This window comes from Orbicella faveolata, unplaced genomic scaffold (assembly GCF_042242905.1).
Source record: "Orbicella faveolata isolate gen_17 unplaced genomic scaffold, um_ofav_v1 contig_2, whole genome shotgun sequence".
Classification (NCBI taxonomy): domain Eukaryota; kingdom Metazoa; phylum Cnidaria; class Anthozoa; order Scleractinia; family Merulinidae; genus Orbicella; species Orbicella faveolata.
Genome location: NW_028301547.1, coordinates 3,181,652 through 3,201,734, shown reverse-complemented (window position 1 = coordinate 3,201,734; position 20,083 = coordinate 3,181,652). Strand labels below are relative to the sequence as shown.

Sequence of the window (20,083 nt, the reverse complement as noted above, 5' to 3'; positions counted from 1 at the left end):
TCATCTTGTGATAATTTTGGAAATAAGACGTAGGGATTTAAGACATATAGTTGTTTAAACGATGCAAAATATACAAAAATGTATAAGAGCGTTTTCGACTAAGAAAAATGCGGGTAAAGTTTCACTACAGTTAGGCTCGATTTCTGCCGCTCTCTCGTGTCCGGTCTACGTTCAGTTTCAAGGTATAAAAATACAACAAAAACAAAGCTGTTTTAAAATGTTATTGCAAACTATGCCTAAATGACTAAATGGTATTTTAAGGTCTTAAATGAATCTTATAACATCTAATTACCTCTAGAGAAAATCTCAGAGAACTGAGCTTCATTTGATTTTCAGAAACATTTTGCTTTTTAACAAAAATTAGTCAAGTCTTGTGGGCATAGTTAGTTTAGACAACTTTGTCAGGCCTTAGATCTCGACGTTTTATTTATCATGCACTTGATGATAAGTTATTCAGTCTCATGTAAACTGGGGCATAACGTCATAACATTGCTATGGTAACTCAGACCTTGGTAAAACTTAAAACTTTCATCTTTCTCCAGCACACCAGCAACATTCGATTCTCTGTTGAATTGATAATGGTGGTGCTCTAGTCGCTCAAAGTTGAACAGTATCGTTACACAAAAATCCGATTGAGCCACCTTAAGGACCTATGCCCCCCCACGAGGTGAAAGGGTTTAAGCCAGTATAAGTCAGTAGATAAATCATCACCATGATTAACTGTTACGTCAGGGCTGTTCAACACGAACCATAGGCTCGATTCCACCGCTTTCTCGAGTCCGATCTGCAGCGCGGGCTCTTTTCTCGAACAGCGGCTGGTAATCGAGCCTGCATGAACCACAACTAAATAATACTAATCCTTGCATCCAGGAGCCTGTATGGTCGTCAAGTACTTGTGAGCCTTAAAATCACTGTCGTTGTTATTCCACCCGTCTTGAACTTCAAACCGGATTTTTTTCTCTTTTTTTGAAGGCAAAATCTCTTCACTGTTTTCGAAGTATCAGATCCCAGGCGTTGCTTTTTCTCCAAACAATATATCCTGTTTGCTTCGGGGCGCCCGCCGCGGCTCCCTTATAAAGAACTTTGAAAGAAAGGAAATAGTTTTATATCCCATTAAGCCTTCCGGTGATAATTAAAATCCTTCTTTAACTGCAGTGAAACTAAAAAAAAACAACCAACGCTAAGTGAATAATCCCAAGATCTCCCTGAAACTCAACCCGCGGTGGCCCCTCTTCCACCTTAAGGTTAAAATTAAAATAGAAATAGCCTGTCCCCTTCCAAACGAAGCCGGATAAAAACTCTATGATACGCAAATTATTTCTATCAGGAGTTACACTTTCTAGTTAATAAGTTAAATAACTAATATTCCTTCAGTGGCCTTAATCTATCATGGATGTAGTCGCGTTGAAATTATTGCAATTAAATAAACGGCTTTTAAAATTTAGATTCTCTCTGATGAGTCTGTCCGTCTCACAAACAAACCCCTTGGGTGGTCGTGGTCGCTGGGAGCCGGTGTCAAGGAAAACCACATCACAACAAACCAATTTTATTTTTCCAATTGCCTCCCAAGTTTTGCATAAACTATTATGAAATGCTCTTGGGAGATGTGCATATTCCCAAACGCATTTCACAACAACATTTTATGCAATATGTGTGGGGCAAACAGAGTGAATTATGGACAATTGGAATACAGAGAATAAGGAGTTCATGGGAGTGCGGCTCTTTTGTGGAGTTTAGATAAGTAAAATACTTGAGATAATAAGGATTATAATGCACAAAAATAGTGCTTGCGGCTAGGAAACAATAAATGAAATTGAGACTGAACAAATAAGAAGATTACACATATTAAGGCAAGCACGTTTGCCGGTATTTCGGTTTTAAACAAACCCTTTACAACGGAGGATAGCTTGAAGGAGGGAAGCTTAAAACAAATTATGTCAAAGAGCCATTATTCAGTTAAGTACCTAGAAAAAGTGTCGTTTGAGGTTTGGGCTAATTGGGAGGCCGTTAAAAATCTGTGTAGTGCCGGGGATGATAGAAAAGGATGGAGAGGTTAGGATCAGTTTCTCTCCTATTGAAACAAAAGTTTACTCCAAGCTATGTTTAGGAGCGAGGACAAACATAACGGAAATTGTGACAACTAAGATAAATGTGAGCCAGACTTGTTAGTCCATGGCGAGGATTTGTTTGATTTTATTTGTTTGATTGTACTTGCGTTTTTTTGTTTTTTTTTTTTTCTGAGTTTTATTTCACACGAGGGAAAATTTTACACAAAAGGCATTTCTATTCAAAACTCTTTCCAGTTTCTTCGTTTTCTAGTTTTCTGGCTAACTGATGCACCCAGGGTGTAGACCCAATAATAAAGTACTAATTGCTTATAGCCCCTCTGTGTTCATGTCAATGACAATAGACTTCCTATGGCTTTAGCCCCGGGAAAACATTTAATATTTCAGCCTTTCTCGTTCTTGAGTGATTAACACTCAAACTAGACACGTTTCTTTCTCTGGCTATCATCACGGATCTTCAGGAAACCTTTTTGGGAAGCAATCTATACGTTTAATTCCCGCAAATCTTCTAAAAATATGAAGAATCAGATTTCCATTATGTAAAGTTTCTTTTATTATCGAAGCAGTCACATTAGTCTTTTAGCTTACTTTTGTCTAACTACGTCATCAATAAAACAATGTTTTGATTATTCAGTTTTTTTCAATTCTGCCTCTCTTAAGCATGCCATTTGAGAAAAACGAGCTGACCTTCAGTTCTTATACTCCACCGTCTGTGCTTGCCAGTAATTAGGTCTGTTGGCCTGCAGAGGAGACATTTAAATCTACTTAATTGGAATTTCCACGCACCACGACGCTGGTACTAATACAATTAATTGGCGAACAATTTTGCTTCGGTTATTCTTCGCGCCCAAACTGTTGTGAATACTCGGGTACTATAGACATTCCGGTTGCGGCCATATTTGTCTTCTCGTAGTTTGGAAGGTACTAACGTTCAAGAGCACAATCTCTGACTACGCTTTAGTTTCTGCAGACGAAAAGAACGGCATTACTTCTTTCGTGCCTACAACTGGCATTGGTTCTCTCTGGAGTAAAATCCAGGACTATTCGGATATTCACAGATCGCTGGTTTTTCAAGCTTATCAACTGGAATTATTTCACAATTTATTGTCTGTTTATTTTACTTTTTGCTTCATTGCGATCGATCAGATCCGACGTCACGCTTCGCTACGCGTTACGCTTTGTCACATGTCACGCACTCAACTCGCTGACCAATGAAATTGCTCATCGTTCCAGTCTTTTTTTCCGGCTGACGGCGGTAGCCTTGAACTGAACAAAAACGAGTAATCGCTGGTTACGTGACACTTTCGGTCATGAAGTTTAGAATAGTTAGATTTATCGTGGGAATTGTCGGTCTTATAGTGATTATTCAAGTATTAACGGCCATTTATTTCTCATCTAAACACTGGCCGGAGGATCATCCTGTAATTGGAAACCGTCATGTTGGAAGGTCGGTTGGTAAAACGCACTCACACGTGGAGAAGGAACAGGTAAGATTAGTTACGTTCGTTTTCATTTAGTCAATGAATTTTCAGATATTCCTGTAGATAGATTGGCATAAGTATTAAAACGGCAAATGGTTCTTGAATTGTTTACCGGCGTCGTACACGGTTTTTCATGCTAGAAATAGTTCTTCGTAGTATTTCATTTGAGCAATATCGAGATGCGTGTACATGTATTATTCCTATCCGACGAAGTACATCATTGAGCAGGAACTTGCGATTTATTTTATCCCACATGGGGGTTTTCCGTTATAAAAATTCTAAGAAGATTTCATTGGGGCATTGATTACGCAAAGAAATAGTTTTTATTTAAAGCAGCTAGTTTATTTTCGTAAATAATTTAGTGTGTTCTAGCTGGTGCTAAGTTTGTCAGTAAAGTGCAGTGACTTGCGAAGTCGGCCCAAAGGTCGGTGATATGGGGGCAGAAGTTTTCGTTTTTTCCAGAACATCTGATAAGAGAAATGTTATTCAAAGTAGCTCTTCACATTAGTATTGTAGTAGATACTAAAACATTCAATTGGTTCATGAAAGACAACTTAGCAACAGCTTTAGAATTGTTCATTAGACAATGCTACTCGAGATCGTTACACGTCGCGATCTTATTTATTAAATAATTTTTGGAATTAAATAAACAGCTTGTTAAGGTGGTCGAAAGCAAGTCTCAAGATTAAAAGAATATAAGCTTAACCTGAGAGAAAAAATACATCTTAACCGAGGACAATCACATTGACTGGTAATTAACTGAGACTAAACAACCGGGCGCCATATATACGAGCTTAATATAAATTTACGACAGTCTTATCAGCGATTTCAAAACACCAAATAAGCTTATCGCCACAACAGTTGTATAATTGTCTCTTGGTAAAACCATATTCGTATAGCGAATATCTCAGATATAAATATATGGTAATCCATCGTTTAGTTCAATTCTGTCAACAAGAGATCGAGAGAGGCACTTTTCAAAATGACTGCTTTTACAAATTATGTTTATTTATTCCCCAGCTGGCACTTTGCTTATGTACTCATAGCTGCACTCAGTTTATTTTTTGTCACATTTCCATAATTTATAACTTGGTGCAATGTATTTTCTCCAGTAAACATTGTATTCCCCACATCCAAACTGCAGACAAACAATATCTTTATAGTAATTTATCAGGGCTGGACATAGCCAGAAAAACGTTATAACTGAAGCAAAGTCTATGGTTACTGTAAATTCAGTAACTGGGTGTTAAGCCCCCAAGTTGATTAGCTCCTAACCATTTATCCTCCAACCAGAAGTCAATTAGCTGTCAACCAGAAGTTGAAAACACTGTCTACAGTGTGTATTTCTCATTCTTGAAGAGTGAATGGGGGCTAATCGACTTCTGGTTGGGGGCTAGTTGGCTAGGGGCTTATACACGCATCAACTTGGAAGCTATACGACCAGTAACTGTAAATTCTCTTCTTATGTATTTACCAGTGTTTTAGCTTCCCCTTCAACAACAAAAAAATGCAACGAAAACGAAAAAAATGACTGAGGCAAGAGCCTCAGTTTGCCTCACACTGACTATGACCCTGGTTATCTACTGAAAGTCAAACTCTCATGTCAGGTTAATTAGCTCATTAGAACTGTCAGTGTTAAAAAAAAAGGTGATAGCTGAAATATGACTCTAGATCAATCAAAACAAGTCTGAGTACTTGTTTTGATCGATCTAGAGTCATATTTCAGGTTTGTTGTGATGGGGTTTGCCTTCACACCAGCTCCCAGCGACCACTACCCAAGGGCTGATGTTTGCACACATGTAATTATTCTTGGTGCGAGTCACAGATGACAGTTAGAGTGCAGTTATGTTGTTTTCTCGCACCGGGGCGGGTTGGTAAAGGGAATGACGTACAGACTTTGGAGTTTTGCCAATTCTTTGGTGACTTGAAGTGACTCATATTTTGGGGTTCATAAAATGCAGTACTGGAACTTCTATTATCTAGGGCATGAAGCACCATGACGTTGGCAAGTACTCAAACTTGTTTTGATCGATCTAGAGCCAACCTTGGTACCCAGTAAGGCACCACATGTATCATGTGTTGCCTGCGAGCAGGCTCACCTTTGAGTCACGTGCGCGAGTGGCGAAAGGTGAGAAGGAGTCAGATGGTGGCAAGTTTGAAGGGCATAAAAGGCAGTAATGCTCATACCTTGATCAGTTCTTTTACAATGTATCTGACTATTAGTGCCTTGCTGAGAAAAATGATCCCTTGACTTAATTACCCATCTACCAAAATTATATTACATTCCGGAATATTTGCCCGACGTCTTTGAAGGGTTATGAGATACTAAACAAGTGTTTTATATTCAATGTAAATTTAACCATGATATGATCTTATTTTGACTGAGGTGTTTGACAATACAATCATTACTGTTAAACAGTATTTTGCAACTATGTGACTCACTGCATCACCCAAATCAGTTAAATAAGACCAATGTTTCTCACTTTTTGTAAATTTCCAGATTATGACAAAATTTTATAATTTTCTAATTCAAGAGCTATTCAGAGTTGAAAGTTAAAGATAGAGATATTGATGTTCACTTCTGCTTTCCGTTTCATGATTTTTTATTGCTATTAATATCAGTAAACCATTAAGTGGTTCATCAATACATCAAATGCATCAATTATATTTGTGCTGTTTCTGCAATGATGTGGTTGTTAATTGCTACATTTGTAATATTGCAAATTTAAGTGATTCATCAATACAACACGTACATCAATTATATACATACTCTTTCTGCAATAATGTGGTTACAAATGCTACATGTATTAATAGTGTTACAGCTACCATTTTGTCAAATTGCACATTTTTTTGAATGTGGCTAATAGTAACAGTTTCCAGTCCCAATTTGCATCTCTTATACTTTGATGGCTCAATACTTACCCACTCTTCATCAGTCAGATGATGCCACAATATTTACTGGTATCAACCAAATGTCTAAATAATTGGTTATCAAGTTTTGGTTATCTTTTTCACAGAATGCAAAATTAATGCATGATTAATAGATTTCAGTAACATGACTATAATCTGTGCATGGAAACATTTTCTTGGTTACAAATAACAAATAAAGATTTATTTATTGTAGCTTTAATTTGTTACTAAATTTGTCAGTCTTTAATTAAAAACAATTAGCAGAGATGCCTAGCGTGGAACCAAACAAATAATCAATTGCCAGGAAATTGCCAGTTTTACCTTCTTGACCCTAAAAAAAGTTGTTCAAAGTGCTAGTAGAGCTATTGAATTCAACCACAAATAATAATACGTCAAATATCCAAAAACATTGTCCCAAAGAAAAGCCAGAAATCAGCCAAAATATGCCTGAAAAATGCATTTTTATACACTTTCCTTTGCACTGTCTGGGAGATTTAGTGACCCGTTCAGGAGATGGAAAATACAGTAATTATGATGTACCCTGAAGACTTCCAGATAATCCCAGAGAGGCATACATGTAGATGAATTAAATGGAGTCTCTTTGTTAAGTTGGAGCTTGGTACAGAAACAAGTTACGCCCACTGTTGGTATTCAACTTTCATTGCTGATTTTTTTGTTTATTGTCTTTTTCCTTTAGGTTAATGTTCCAGAGCAAAAACTTCCTCAGTCGAAACAAGAAGAAAACAAAGAAATGGGTGGTGAACTAGCAGTTTTAGAAAAACCATTTATTCCTCCATGTACTGTAAAACACAAAGATGCTCTTTCTGCTTTAAAGCGAGTGAAATCTGACAGTTGTAAAAGACTTATTTACAAGACAGCATGTCTGTCTGAAGCCAAAATGCTCTTCAAAACTGATGTAAAAAGATCTTGCCCTGTGCCTCGGGATAAGGGAAGCCCTGCAAAGACTGTTGATCCCACTCGCACAGCATACGGGAGTCCCATCAGGATTGCATATGTCCTCACACTTCATGGACGAGCTTTTAGACAAGTGAAGAGATTGTTCAAAGCTCTCTACCACAACAATCACTACTTTTTCTTTCACATTGACTCTGTGAGTATGATTTATTTGTGGATAGAGGAATCTGTATTATTTATTACATACAGTAATGACTTCTAATTATTCTGATGGCATGTTGCACACTAGAGAAGGGGGATAGGTATGTAAAATTAATCTATTTAGTAGATCAGAAAGCTAAGCCATTAAGCCATTCATCAGACAAATTATGAACTGTTTAGTCAATGATTAACAAATAAATGTTAGCGGTTTACTGAAAAACACGATAAAACTGTCATTTTTACCTTGATAATGATGTCAGCAACATCGAAACATCAGACAACCATAATTCTATTATAAATATATGTTACCTGACAAAACGTGAGAATTCTCAGGTCAAAAGCATGAAATGGAAGGATTGCAAAAAATGCAAATTAAAGTTACTTACAGTACAAGAACACTGCAACATGTATGTAGACCACCACTCCCTTTACTTCTCAGTATTTTGGGTTGTAGCTATGCAGTTATCTAAGCTTGATTATCCTAAACCTTCCCTATATGGGGAATTTGCCAGGCATTTGAAAGGCTGTCAGTCTTCACCACAGGGTAAAACTTTTAAATGTTACTAATATATTTTTCCTTTTTATTCGTCCAGAGGTCTGACTATCTTCGAAGAGAAATTCTAAAGATGATACGTAATTTTCCAAATGCTGCAGTAGCACCCTGGAGTTTGGCCACCATTTGGGGAGGGGCGAGTCTGCTTAAAATGTTACTCAAGTGTATGGAGGACTTAATGGCCAAGAAAGATTGGAAATGGGACTTTTTTATAAACTTGAGTGAATCTGACTATCCAATCAAGTAAGGATGAATGTATTCATTTGAAAATATGTGTAAATCTTCCCTGGTGATAATCATCAGCATCATTGTAGTCGTCGTCTCCATCACCATCATCAACAACAACTTACAACAACATCCTCATCATCATCTCAGAGGACTTGTGTCAAGCTATTACATGTGATACAAAGGGGCCTCTAGACCAAGAGGTTACAGCTGTAATCTTAACAGAAATTCTTGCAGGGAATACGTTTTAATATTAGACTGCATATGGCAGATTAAAAAAGCCTGAACACTACATGTGGATTAGTTTTGTTTGTGGAATGTTACGTGGTATCAAGATTTAAAACCAGTCTGATCTGGGATGAATAAATCACAAACCCCATTAGTTACAGGCCTTGTCATTTAATCTTAACAGGCTCTGTATCATCTGAATAGTTAAGGTACAATCAAAGTCATATCAAATTCACACAGTATCAAGATCTTGCAGTAATCTGTGATCTTCAAATAGGAATTTACAGAATTATTTATGGCATCAACAAAATTACACTAATCTAACAGTATTTTATGTTGCTCTATGATCAGGATTTCTAGCAATGTTAAAGGTGTTAATTCATGTTCAGATAGATCCAATTCTCAAACTAATCATGTACTAATTTTTTGTTTTGGTTTCAGGCATAATTCACAACTAGTGGAATTTCTAAGAGCTAACAGAGATTTTAATTTCTTAAAACCCCATGGAAGAGACCTTTGGAGGTTTGTATGCAATCATTTGACTGAAAACTAGTAAACATAAGTAAGGGTAGCCTGTGAACAGGCTCTCTAATTTCAGGATGGAGCAAAGAGAAAGCCGCCAGAAGATGCCTGGTTAACACATCGATGGTGAGACGATGTGCAAATTTTTAATGTATCAGGTTAGCAAAATGAAGATGTCAATCAAACTTGTCAACAATCAGTGATCTAACTAATTAGAGGTTGCACAATCTAATGCACAGCAGGTGCCTTGGAACGGCAGCATACAACCTTTGTCCATTGGGCTTTGACACACCAACCCCACCCCATTACCCCCCCCCCCCCCCTACAGTAAGAGCCCTGACTATAAGGTTGTGTTCTACTGGCCAGGGATCAACTGCTCCTGGTTGGTTGGGTTAGTTTGGGTTTTTCGTGTTCTATTGGGGTAAAACCATTTTCGGTTGGTTTTGTTGATCAACTTTTTCAACCAGCCTCAAACCAGGTTGAAACAGTTGAAAAAGCATTTTCGGGATTATGTCGTGAGATTGCAGCTCACGTAAGGACTATTCCCAGGAGTTACCGGGTTTCAACCTTAAACGGTTGGAAAAGTGTCCTATTGAGAAACACCAACCGCATCAACCGAAACTGGTCGCGGTTGAAACGGTTGATCCCAATAAAACATGACCTAAGTTAAAAAATTCAACTCGATTTCAAGATATAGTCACTTTACCCTCCTACAATAATTATAACTTAAAATTCTTTTCATAACAATCTTGACTCTTCCTTCATTTTTTCCCTAAGGTTTATTAAAAAGCAAGGTTTAGATAGAACATTTTTAGAGTGCGATGAACACATGTGGCGACTTGGGGACAGAAAAATCCCCCCTGATATTGACATCGATGGAGGAAGTGACTGGATTGGCTTGAACAGGAAGTTCTGTCACTATTTAGTGACGTCAAAGGATCCTCTAGTGACGACACTCAAACACATGTACAGTTACTCCCTGTTACCAGCCGAGGTTTGTAAAAAAGCTGATTTGATGCTTTATAAATTGCTTGGTATAATACAGTGGAATCCCAATTTTTCGAACCCTCATTTTTTCAAACCCCCAGTAACTCAAACCAAAAGTCATTTCCATCTCCTCAGTTGAACACTGTAATTTTACCCCCAATTTCTCGAAATATCCAATTTTTCGAACCAATTTTCGTTTCCCTTGGAGGTTCAAAAAATCAGGATTCCACTGTACATGGATTGACGTCTTTCTTCTCCACATGAGCCTCTTTCATGCTGCCTGACTGTATAAGATGGCAGTTCAGAGGCTAGGGAGAGGGGGAGCAAAGAAATTGTGTGGTGCCCTCCAACTCCTCTTTCCACCCCCCACTCCCTTAGGGAGCCTCTGCGGAGTAGAGAGGATTGACATCAGTAAAACTATAAGCCAGATGCAAAACACTCGTCTCACTCAGGGACTGTTTTCAGACAAGAATATAGTGAGCTTTCAGTCAACATCCGTGAGTTTTGTAGGATGCTCTCAAATTGTTAGTGCAACCTGAGGAAATGAGGTTTTCCTATTGGTGGGAGGGGGGTGATGTAATGGACTAGCAATGCATCCAGGGGGAGTAGAAATACGTTTTGTCATTCTACGATCATTCTACGATCATTCAACAGGCTGATTTTTGTAGCGCTAAGCAACTTCAGAATATTGCTGCTCAGGAGTTTTTGTTTCTTCAATGATGAATTTGACATATGTCCATTGGAGTTTTTCTACTATATCTCCAATTACTTTGCCAGGTTGCCGATAGCCATTTATATACTCCAAGCTGGAGAAAGGTACAGAGAGAGAGTTAGGTTTCCAACCTAAGAATACAGCACTATGACCTGTACAAGACTTGAATCTATAACCCTTTATGTAGAGTCTGCCAAACAACTCCCCGCCCCTCCTCGTTTCTCAAACTATTCCCATTACATTCATGACCAAAGTTGAATTAAAACCAAAGTTAAAAGTGCTTTTGCAATTCCAAATTAAAATCTTTTCCGCTTTTGTTTTTCCAGTCTTTCTTTCACACTGTACTAAGGAATGGTCCTTACTGTGAGACCTTCATCCGCACGAATTTTCGCCTCACCAACTGGAAGCGAAAGCTGGGCTGTCGCTGTCAGTACAAACACATTGTAGATTGGTGTGGGTGCTCGCCAAATGACTTCAAACCTGAGGATATGCCTCGACTAAAGGTGACATTTTAATCAGTACCACAGATATCAAACCAGTGTAGATAGGTAGATGCAAACCGTATTTTAAGAAGAAGCAACCGGGATTACAGGCAGTCCCTCTCTTATTTTCCCGTGTTTTTCTTTGTTCTTCTCCTTAGTTAGAGGCGAGAGGGGGAATTCAGTTGAGGAACGCGTGAACAGTCGATTCGTTTTCTGCTTCTCGCTCGAAGAAGTTAAGGACGAAAAAAACTAGAAGATTGCGTGACAAGCCCAAAGCGCGTCTGCTTAGCTAATCTCAATCTTGCTCTCGGCTTGCTGTGAACAGTACGTTTAATTTGAATCCACAGTCGTTCAGTTATTACTGATCGACTGTAAATTACCGCCAGGGATTCTCCTTAAGTTAAACTTGTGTTTTTTTTTTTTTTCCTTTCTTTTTAGAGCCAGGGAGGAAACTACTTTGCGCGAAAGTTCGAGGCGATCGTCAACCAAGAGGTTATCAACCAGTTAGATGCCTGGCTGTATGACCCGTACCCCCCGGACACGCCTGGACTTAACTACTACTGGGAAAATATTTACCACTACGAAGACTCAGTCACAAAAGCCAGTGACGTGTTTAGGACATTTTTCCAATCTTTCGTTAGATTGGGAGCGAAAAGCTTGAAAACTTCTCCCGCACAAGATGGCGAAAGCCACAGTTGTCGCGATGGAATCGTTGGAAACATCAAAGAAGTCACAGTTCTTAGTCAACATGATCAGTTTGGTGGGTTGTTAGCTTTATATGACGTTGAATACACAACAAGCAGTGGCGGCAAACAGAATGTCACGTTGGAGTCGTGGTTGGCTCCATTGAGCCACGAGGAGCTGTTAAATTTGAACATGAGCAACGGGCCACAGCGACTTGTTGGATTAGAGGTAACAAGCAAGCTTATTACCTGCTGATAAGTTCAGTACGTTTAGGGTAAAGATTGCATTGTGCCTATTATATAAACAACAAGATATTTTATACAAGGGTTATATTTCGGTATTATTCTGGACTATCTTCAAACTAAAATAACATTCCGATCTAAGGTAAGGTCAAGTCTACATACGAGCCAAGTGGCCCATCAGGCCGGCGCTTATCCCGGTTTCTGTAGCATGAAGCGACTAGGAGTATTTCTACTCCCCCCTGGATGGGATGCTAGTCAATCGCAGGGTTACCCCCAGCATTAAGTTCGCCGGTACCCATTTATACAAACGGGTGGAGAGAGGCACTGTGAGAGTAAAGTGTTTTGTCCAAGAACACAACACAATGTCCCCGGCCAGGGCTCGAACACGGACCGCTCGATCCGGAGACGAGCGCACTAACCATGAGGCCACCGCGCCTCCCACAAAATTACATGCAGAGCGTGCATTTCAAATTCTTAATGCCCCGCCAGCCATACTACGCCGAAGAATTTGAAAACGGTGTTTTCACTCTGAAGACGAATCAAATGTTTTCCGTCCACACTACGTCGGAGTAGTTTGAAAACGCAACAATCACCGGTCATTTTAGAGTTGTGCTTGAGGAAAACTCATACAATTCGGTAAAGGCAAAACCAAAAGAGGCAAAGTTTGTCGAAAGCCACTCAATATGTGAATTTTTGATATCATAGCGTTTCCTGGTTACATGGTATACCACTGAAACCTTTATACGTTTATGCTAACTGTCGTTTCTCTTTTTTAGGTAGGAACTATTTGGGACCAAAAGGAAAGGGTCTTCCGTAACTTGGCGCACCTGATGGGTCCCATGGATGACCCTGTGTTGGTCCATCGCTGGGTTCACGGCAAGCCATTTGATGTCAAACTCATGTGGGTGGACCCAATCAATGTGGTGACGGGAATTTATGAAATGCACGTGGTCGAAAATTGGGTGGTGTCTTTTCATAAGCCCACTTTCAAGAAACCCATGCGGCCTGGAAAATGGACCATAAAAATGATCTTCTCTCACAAAGGCGAAGATATGGTGATAGGACAGACAAACTTCCTGGTCATACCACTAGCGTTCTCAAAAGGCCAGCCCATTAGCGCGCAGGATGCTGTCGCAGCTAACAGTGGTCCTCCTGGGGGAATTTACAACACAAATGATTTCCTTATTGAGTTTGATCGCGAAGCTAACAACACCGAGGCGCTTGCTAAGCAGGCCGCGGAAAATTCCAGGAAGGCTGGGTCCGAGCTTGATGCCTGGGTAGATGGTGTTGCTGAATATTTTTGGACTGTAGAGGCGTCTTGTACAATTCGTGGCAAAATTCCAGGCTGTGAAGACATTTCTCCTTGTGAATCGACATTATGGAGCTCAAGGTCGCCAGACCCCAAATCGGAATTAGGCAAGGTTAAACCTGATGGTAGATTACGATAGTGAAGTAATTTGTTTTTCCATTTAGGTAATTTTAGATTTTTAAATTACGGTTGGACATGTTCACCAGACCCGGTTGTGTATTTATTGTATGGTCTGCTTTGGAACTAAAAATAAAATAACTTATGTACATTTTGGTTTTACTTCAGTTCTCCCCCAAATTTCAAAGCTTAGTGACTTAAGCTGGCGTTTGTCTTAGGTTGTAGTGCATGTTTCGTAATCTATTTGTTAAGTCTAGCACATTTTTTGAATACAAGTATCTACTAAGGCAGCGTCCACACTAAGCCGCTTTATTTCTACGGTTTAGCCTACCGTTCACACTAATCCGTCACGAAAACGGAACTTTTTGAAAACGCCGGCTTTACGTTTTCGTGTGGACGGAAAATATTTTGAAAACGGAGCTTTTCGAAAACGATGACGTCACGATTATTATTGGATTTCCCGAAATTTCCTCAAACACAAATTCTGAATAGCTGGTGATTGTTGCGTTTTTAAATTCCTCCGGCTTAGTGTGGACGGAGCTTCATAGATTGTTCATTAAAAAAAAAAAAAAAAAAAAAAAAACAATGAAGTAGGTAATTAATAAATAGAATCCATTTCCATTTTGTGGAAATGATTGTTCGACAGTCAGAACATTTTCCTGTCAGCCACTCCGAAACTGAAATTTCTCCCAAAGTGTTTTAGAATTTATAAAAATTAAATTCATTTCTATTTCAAAAAACGAGGAGGAAGATACCCAGTTATAAATTGATTTGCTAGCGACCAGGGCACAACAGTGAGCTTGGGTAAAGAGAAGTGTATTTATTGGATGAATTTACGTACTTTCTGGTAAAAGTTGTTATTTAAGACTGCAGTTGCATCTTATCAAAACCCTTAATGCCTTGGACTCAGCAAACCAAAAAGTGTATCAGTGATTTTAATCAGTTTAAACAGGCGCGACGAGATTTTGAAGCACGAAATGACATATCCAAATATATTTGTGATTTTAACCTCATCAATAAAAACATAGATGCACACCGTTGTATAGCCATTATAGATGACACTTAAAAGAAAATTGCCGGTTTGTTGGTTTACGATAACAGCCCATGTTTTGTGTAAATTGTACAGCGTTACTGAAGAGTTGAAAGAGTTCGATACTTATTGTAATAATAGCTTGTGGTTCTAGTTCTAACGAATAAACTCTCTTCCTAATCAAATGTCTCGCACACCTCGTAAACTCAAAACTTGAAGACATCTTTATACGCTTTCCCGCCGGGAGGGGAGGGGCGGGGGGGCGCCGCCGAGCACTCCTTATAGTGGACTATACAGGGTACCTTTTTCAAGCTCAAATAGTAGTTAAGTATTGTAAAAGGTAGCAAAAATGTAATTCCAGTATTTATTTATTTTGGTGTATGAAACGGGGTACCATCTCCAACAGAAGGTATCGTACATGAACAACCTCGCTCCCAGGGTCTTTTCCCAGCCCCCAAGCCAGGGAAAACGTCCTGGGAACGAGGTTGGTATATGAAAGGGTCATCTTTCCTTGCCATTTAAAGGTGAAAAGAGATAAACTTGCGTTGATTAATCGTCTATGGAAGTGTAAAGAGAGCGAAAGATTGACGATTACCGCTAATTCGTTCACGAAATAGATCAACTCGACGGATTCCGCCCGCTGTGGCGGTCCGGATGAGAAAATTCCGCCCGCTCTAGGAACCAATCAGATTGCAGGACTTGTTGAATTCCGCCCGCTCACGAGCTGAGAAAAAGACAGAAAGGATTATTGAATTTGTTCCTAAATTGTCGGAAGGCCTCGACCCCAGGTTCTATCAGTTAAAAAAAAAAGACAGAACTCTCGGGAAAAAAATACTTTAGATCAGAAATGTTTCCGACACCACAACGTTTTTATTTCTGTTTTGGGCAGGTTCTTTTGTGTCGGAATGGTAATTAATTCAAATTATCTAGTCTAAAAAAATTGTCACGTCTGCTTACAAAAATGGATTGATGCGACAAACTTGATTGGTACACAGATATCCTGGCTTTACTTAACAATGTTGCGAGTATGTATGCGTTCGATGAAATGCACAATTTCCATGAACACATTCTCATTGGAAAATTGCAGGGATCTGATTGGCTCAGGTAAATTCCTGATCTTTTTGTAGTCGACGCTCCGAAGTCGACCGTTAATTTGTTTGTCGTTAAATACAATGCGTTCGCAAAGAGAGAAAGTTGGCAATCTCTTGTCTCTGAAGTGGAATTCTTGTCACCAAAGACTTTTTAAAGGTGAGTGAAGTTCAACTCTTCCTGTATCTCTCTGTAGTCGTCCATCGCATGCATTGACGGTGTTTCGTTTATGTTGAACGAAATTGCAAAGGTTGAGGGTTACCAATCCAAACAGATTCGCTGTTTTGCAAGGATGTCTTACAAAACATCACCGCGCTTTTTTGTTTAACTTTGATTTAATGACAAGTATTATAAGTCAAACCGCAATCTCGATGGTTTAAAGGCAATCTGTATAGTCACAGTAACAAAGTTTCATCAAAAAAACGTCATGCGGATGGTCAATCGCGTAAGTCACGTAGCTGATTGATTTTATCTTATAGCAAACTCTTCGTGAGTGGACGGGAGAATGACACGTTACCGATATTTTATGTTTCAATACTTCGATTTAAATTTGTAACTTCACAAGCCGAAAAGAGTTTTGTATGGCTTTCGATCATTTGGCGGTATTTCCATTTATCCCTATACTTATTTATGCATACCATCTTGCATTAATTTTCGAGTGCATGACTAATAAATAAGATAGCATGTTTTAGCAAGTTTTAACCCGGATTCCTTTTAAATCAGTCCAAATTCTGTTTATTTCATTGCATTTTTTGAGATGTTAAATTTGAATCTGATACCCTGTTTCGTCGCCTAAAACAGTATTTGGTAGGCTTAATTAATTTTGGTTGCTCTTTGTTTTGAAGAACATTGTCCAAGAAAACTAGGAGATAAAAATGGTCAAAAATAAGCATCTGCTTTCAAGTTAAAGACACTTGTGTCACCGTTGTTTTTAAGTAATTATGCATGTATTTAAGACTAAAAAATTCCCCTTAGAGAGGGGGCCCGTATCTACATTGTTTTTTTTTTTCTTTCAGTTTTGAGAATACTGCAGCCGTAGCCGACCATCCCCACACCCCCCCCCCCCACCACCACCACCCCCGCCCTTTTCCGACCCTTTCGCAGGTTGAGAAGGCAAATGATTATGAAATCATTTGGTTCGGTTCGTAATCCGCTTAATTTGGATCTCCTGCAAATCAATTCACATGCAGACAGTACTTACATTTCAGAAATATTTTTCCCGTCTTATCATACGATCTGTAGATCATTTAGAGATAACTGTGTTATGTCGGCTGAATGTTTTCTGGCTTTAAAGTCATTGGGTCATTTAACGTCATAGTGTCAGTTCACGTTCTTCACGCTTTTTAAATAGTCTATTTTTTTCCATAGATCTCGTTTGGAACTGATATCAGAATGCCCAACATGAGAAATATATCATATGAAATTGATTCCTACTGGAATCAGCCTGATTCTAACCAGACCTTCAGTAGCGTGCCTCTCATTGGAAAGCCCGAAGCTATTTTCTGGTGCAGCCTCTTTATCATGGAAGCCGTGCTGATTGCCGCAGGAAATCTGCTTACAACGTTTGGTTTTATCGGGAGCAGGAAACTCCGCAAGAGGCGCTACTATCTAATGATCAACCTTGCGATAGCAGATGCGCTGGTGGGGGTTCTAGCCATGCCACTGTTTATCGTCCCCCTTGGAACGTCTCTCAGAGTGTGGGGAAAGATATCTTGGATTCCTGGTGACGTCAGTTTGTTTCTCGACATGTTTTCAGGCTTCGCCTCTATTGTGTTTCTTGCTATGATAGCGCTGGAACGACTCTACGCTACCTTGCGGCCCTTCAACTATCGCGCCCTGAAGTCGCGCTGGTACGTCCTCTTCACTATCATAGCTTGGATGGCCGCGGGATCGATCACGTCCCTTCATCTCGCGATGATCAAGTCTCCCAATACCTTTGTCTCCTCGACTAGTATCAGCGCTGCTATGTGGATCCCAGTCCTAGCCGCGCTGCTGCTGATTATCAGCGTCTCATACGCAATCATCTGGAGGAAAGTGAGAATTGTTCACAAGAGCGTCAAGCAACGACTGGTGGAGAAAGAGTCTTCATTGTCCCGTATTTGCCTTCTTATCACAGCAGTGTCCCTGGTCGCCTGGTTGCCCTTCGTCATTGTCAATATGGTGTTTGAATTCACTCCTAGCCATACTTTTCATTTCCACGTATTCTATATTACTAAGATTCTACATTATGGTAATTCCTTGTTGAATCCAGTCCTTTACGTGTTAAAGATTCCTGACTTCAGGGCAAGTTTGCCAAATTTGTGCACTAGAAAAATTGCTGCTACTAGTTCAAACGAGCTAAGTGTACCCCAGTCAGCTCGCCGACGACGTTGTGAAGAGGTTACTGGCAATCGTCGAAGTTTTCGCGAAGAAAGGGAGACCTCTTCGCAAGAAATAACTAATTAAACATTCTTTCTCTAAATTATTCATCAGCACAGCTGTAAAGGAAGGACTAAAGTGTTGACTTATTAAAGGAGCATAGCCACAGTGTTTTGATTTGTTTTAGCCGCGTTCAAAATTACCTTTACATTGCAGAAATAGTCGTTTACTAAGATAGTAAAACACCAAAGAGATAATTATATAATAAAACATAAAGCAACAAGTACGGTGAAGATTAACACGGATTACAAACAACGAACTTCGAACATTCAGGCTAAACTTTTCAAGATGCGCAAGCCGTGGCGTAGCTCGTTTAAAGGCTCTAGATCTTCATTTTAGTGACGGAGAATGCCCCGAGCATGAGACTACGTACCAAAAGATTGTTTGTTCTGTTCGGCAACCAAAGTAGCGCGTCAGTCTTATATTGCTTTTCCTACCGAATTTGCACTCATCGTTTTCACTCCTTACTTGTAACATTCTTTGCAAGGAATGGATTAAGTGATTGATAGACTGGCGCGTTCTCTTACAGCACTATAAATACCTGAATCTTACTATATAGTAATTTGCTGTGCGATAAGAATTTTTCTCCAACGCGGAGAGCTCCTCATCGAGCGGAGGACTGGCGAGTAAAGAGAAATAGACCGCGTAGAGACTGGGTAGAGGGGCAAATAGGCGCTTTTTTTTGTCTTTTCTCCCCGTTTGATTTTTCTCTCGTTTTACTGAAAGGATAAAACCTTAGGTGGCACGCACTATTCACTGTAATGAGACCTTCTGAAAGGTATAGTTGTGGTACTATGTTTCTCAATTTTGGGCATCCAAGATCTAAGGAATCAGGCCAAAAAAAATGACGGATGAAACAGTGCATGAGGAATATAAAAAAACATCAGAAAGAAATTAAGTTTTTGCTGCTCGAGTGGTAACAGATGTGTTGGTGTGATTGTAATTATGAGCCATATTGCATCACATTTGATTAAAATTGTACTTTGTGAGTTTCTCTGTCGCTTTTTTTCTTCCTAAGTTGTACAAGAGAAAATTGACCTTTTTGGCGATACGGCAGCCATTTTGAATTCTATTGTTCCAAATAGCTATTATGAGATGCTCAGGGGGCAACTAATATTGATTTGTCCCATGAGCATCCCATAATAGGTATCTGAAAACAATGGAATTCAAAATGGCCGCCGTATCACCGAAAAGGTCCATTGGCCATTTCCGTGTGAACTTCGGCCTCTGTTTCAAAACGAGTCCTCATGCCAAACCTGTCATTTAAAAATGTGTTTGATTTGCATGAAAATGAACCTGCAGGTGGAAACATTTTCATATGAATGGTTTCGCACGTCAAGACTCGTTTTGACACAGTGGCAAAGGGCAACTCGCAAACGGTCTATTAAATAGCATTTATTGTAGTCGGGAGCCACGAAATTCGTATAAGACTTAGAAAACATGCCGCCATTTGTAATAAAATGGGACAGTTTAAAATGCACACCTTCTGGACCAAATCGAATGCCATTTTATTGCTGCATGTCTACACAATACATTAGCTCAATACATTGCTTTTAATGCCAGGTGATTGTGTGATGTAATTTGATGGTGAAACCAAAAAGAGAAAACACTTCAATGCTCCTATCAGCGTCCAGGCGATACCTCTGATTGGTTGGAGTGACAATGATTGAGAGTATCATATGCACACCGCACTGGAATATTATCTCCATTAGCACCTTTGTGAAAATTGTCAGTTTTCCTTCTCGTGAATATAAAGGGTAAAAAATATCTTCTTTCGTTTCGGAAAACAAAAATACTAAACACATGCGCTGGCTTATCAGCCTGGCCGTAAAATATGATCGTTACCTTGCAAGGTAAGTTTTCCGGTTATTAAACTGATCCTAAACGTATAAATCTTCAACCTAAAAAAATC

General features: G+C 39.3%; 3 protein-coding genes across 3 annotated transcripts in view; all 3 read left to right on the top strand.

Moving 5' to 3' along the window:
• Positions 1-3,183: 3,183 nt before the first annotated feature.
• On the top strand, positions 3,184-14,849 carry LOC110058383 (xylosyltransferase 1-like). The gene is made up of 8 exons (XM_020765032.2): positions 3,184-3,553; positions 7,155-7,568; positions 8,167-8,369; positions 9,021-9,101; positions 9,879-10,095; positions 11,127-11,303; positions 11,721-12,194; positions 12,985-14,849. The coding sequence occupies exons 1-8, from the start codon at positions 3,377-3,379 to the stop codon at positions 13,654-13,656; spliced, it is 2,415 nt and encodes an 804-aa protein (XP_020620691.2). The 5' UTR covers positions 3,184-3,376; the 3' UTR covers positions 13,657-14,849.
• Positions 14,850-15,581: 732 nt separating this feature from the next.
• LOC110045610 (melanin-concentrating hormone receptor 2-like) lies at positions 15,582-19,235 on the top strand. The gene is made up of 2 exons (XM_089289674.1): positions 15,582-15,912; positions 17,122-19,235. The coding sequence occupies exon 2, from the start codon at positions 17,146-17,148 to the stop codon at positions 18,196-18,198; it is 1,053 nt and encodes a 350-aa protein (XP_089145800.1). The 5' UTR covers positions 15,582-15,912; positions 17,122-17,145; the 3' UTR covers positions 18,199-19,235.
• Positions 19,236-19,843: 608 nt separating this feature from the next.
• LOC110058461 (uncharacterized) overlaps positions 19,844-20,083 on the top strand; it is a 37,042-nt gene continuing 36,802 nt past the window's right edge. Inside the window, exon 1 of the mRNA XM_089289213.1 lies at positions 19,844-20,024. The gene's annotated coding sequence lies outside the window, so the exon portion shown is untranslated. The remainder of the gene's footprint in view (positions 20,025-20,083) is intronic.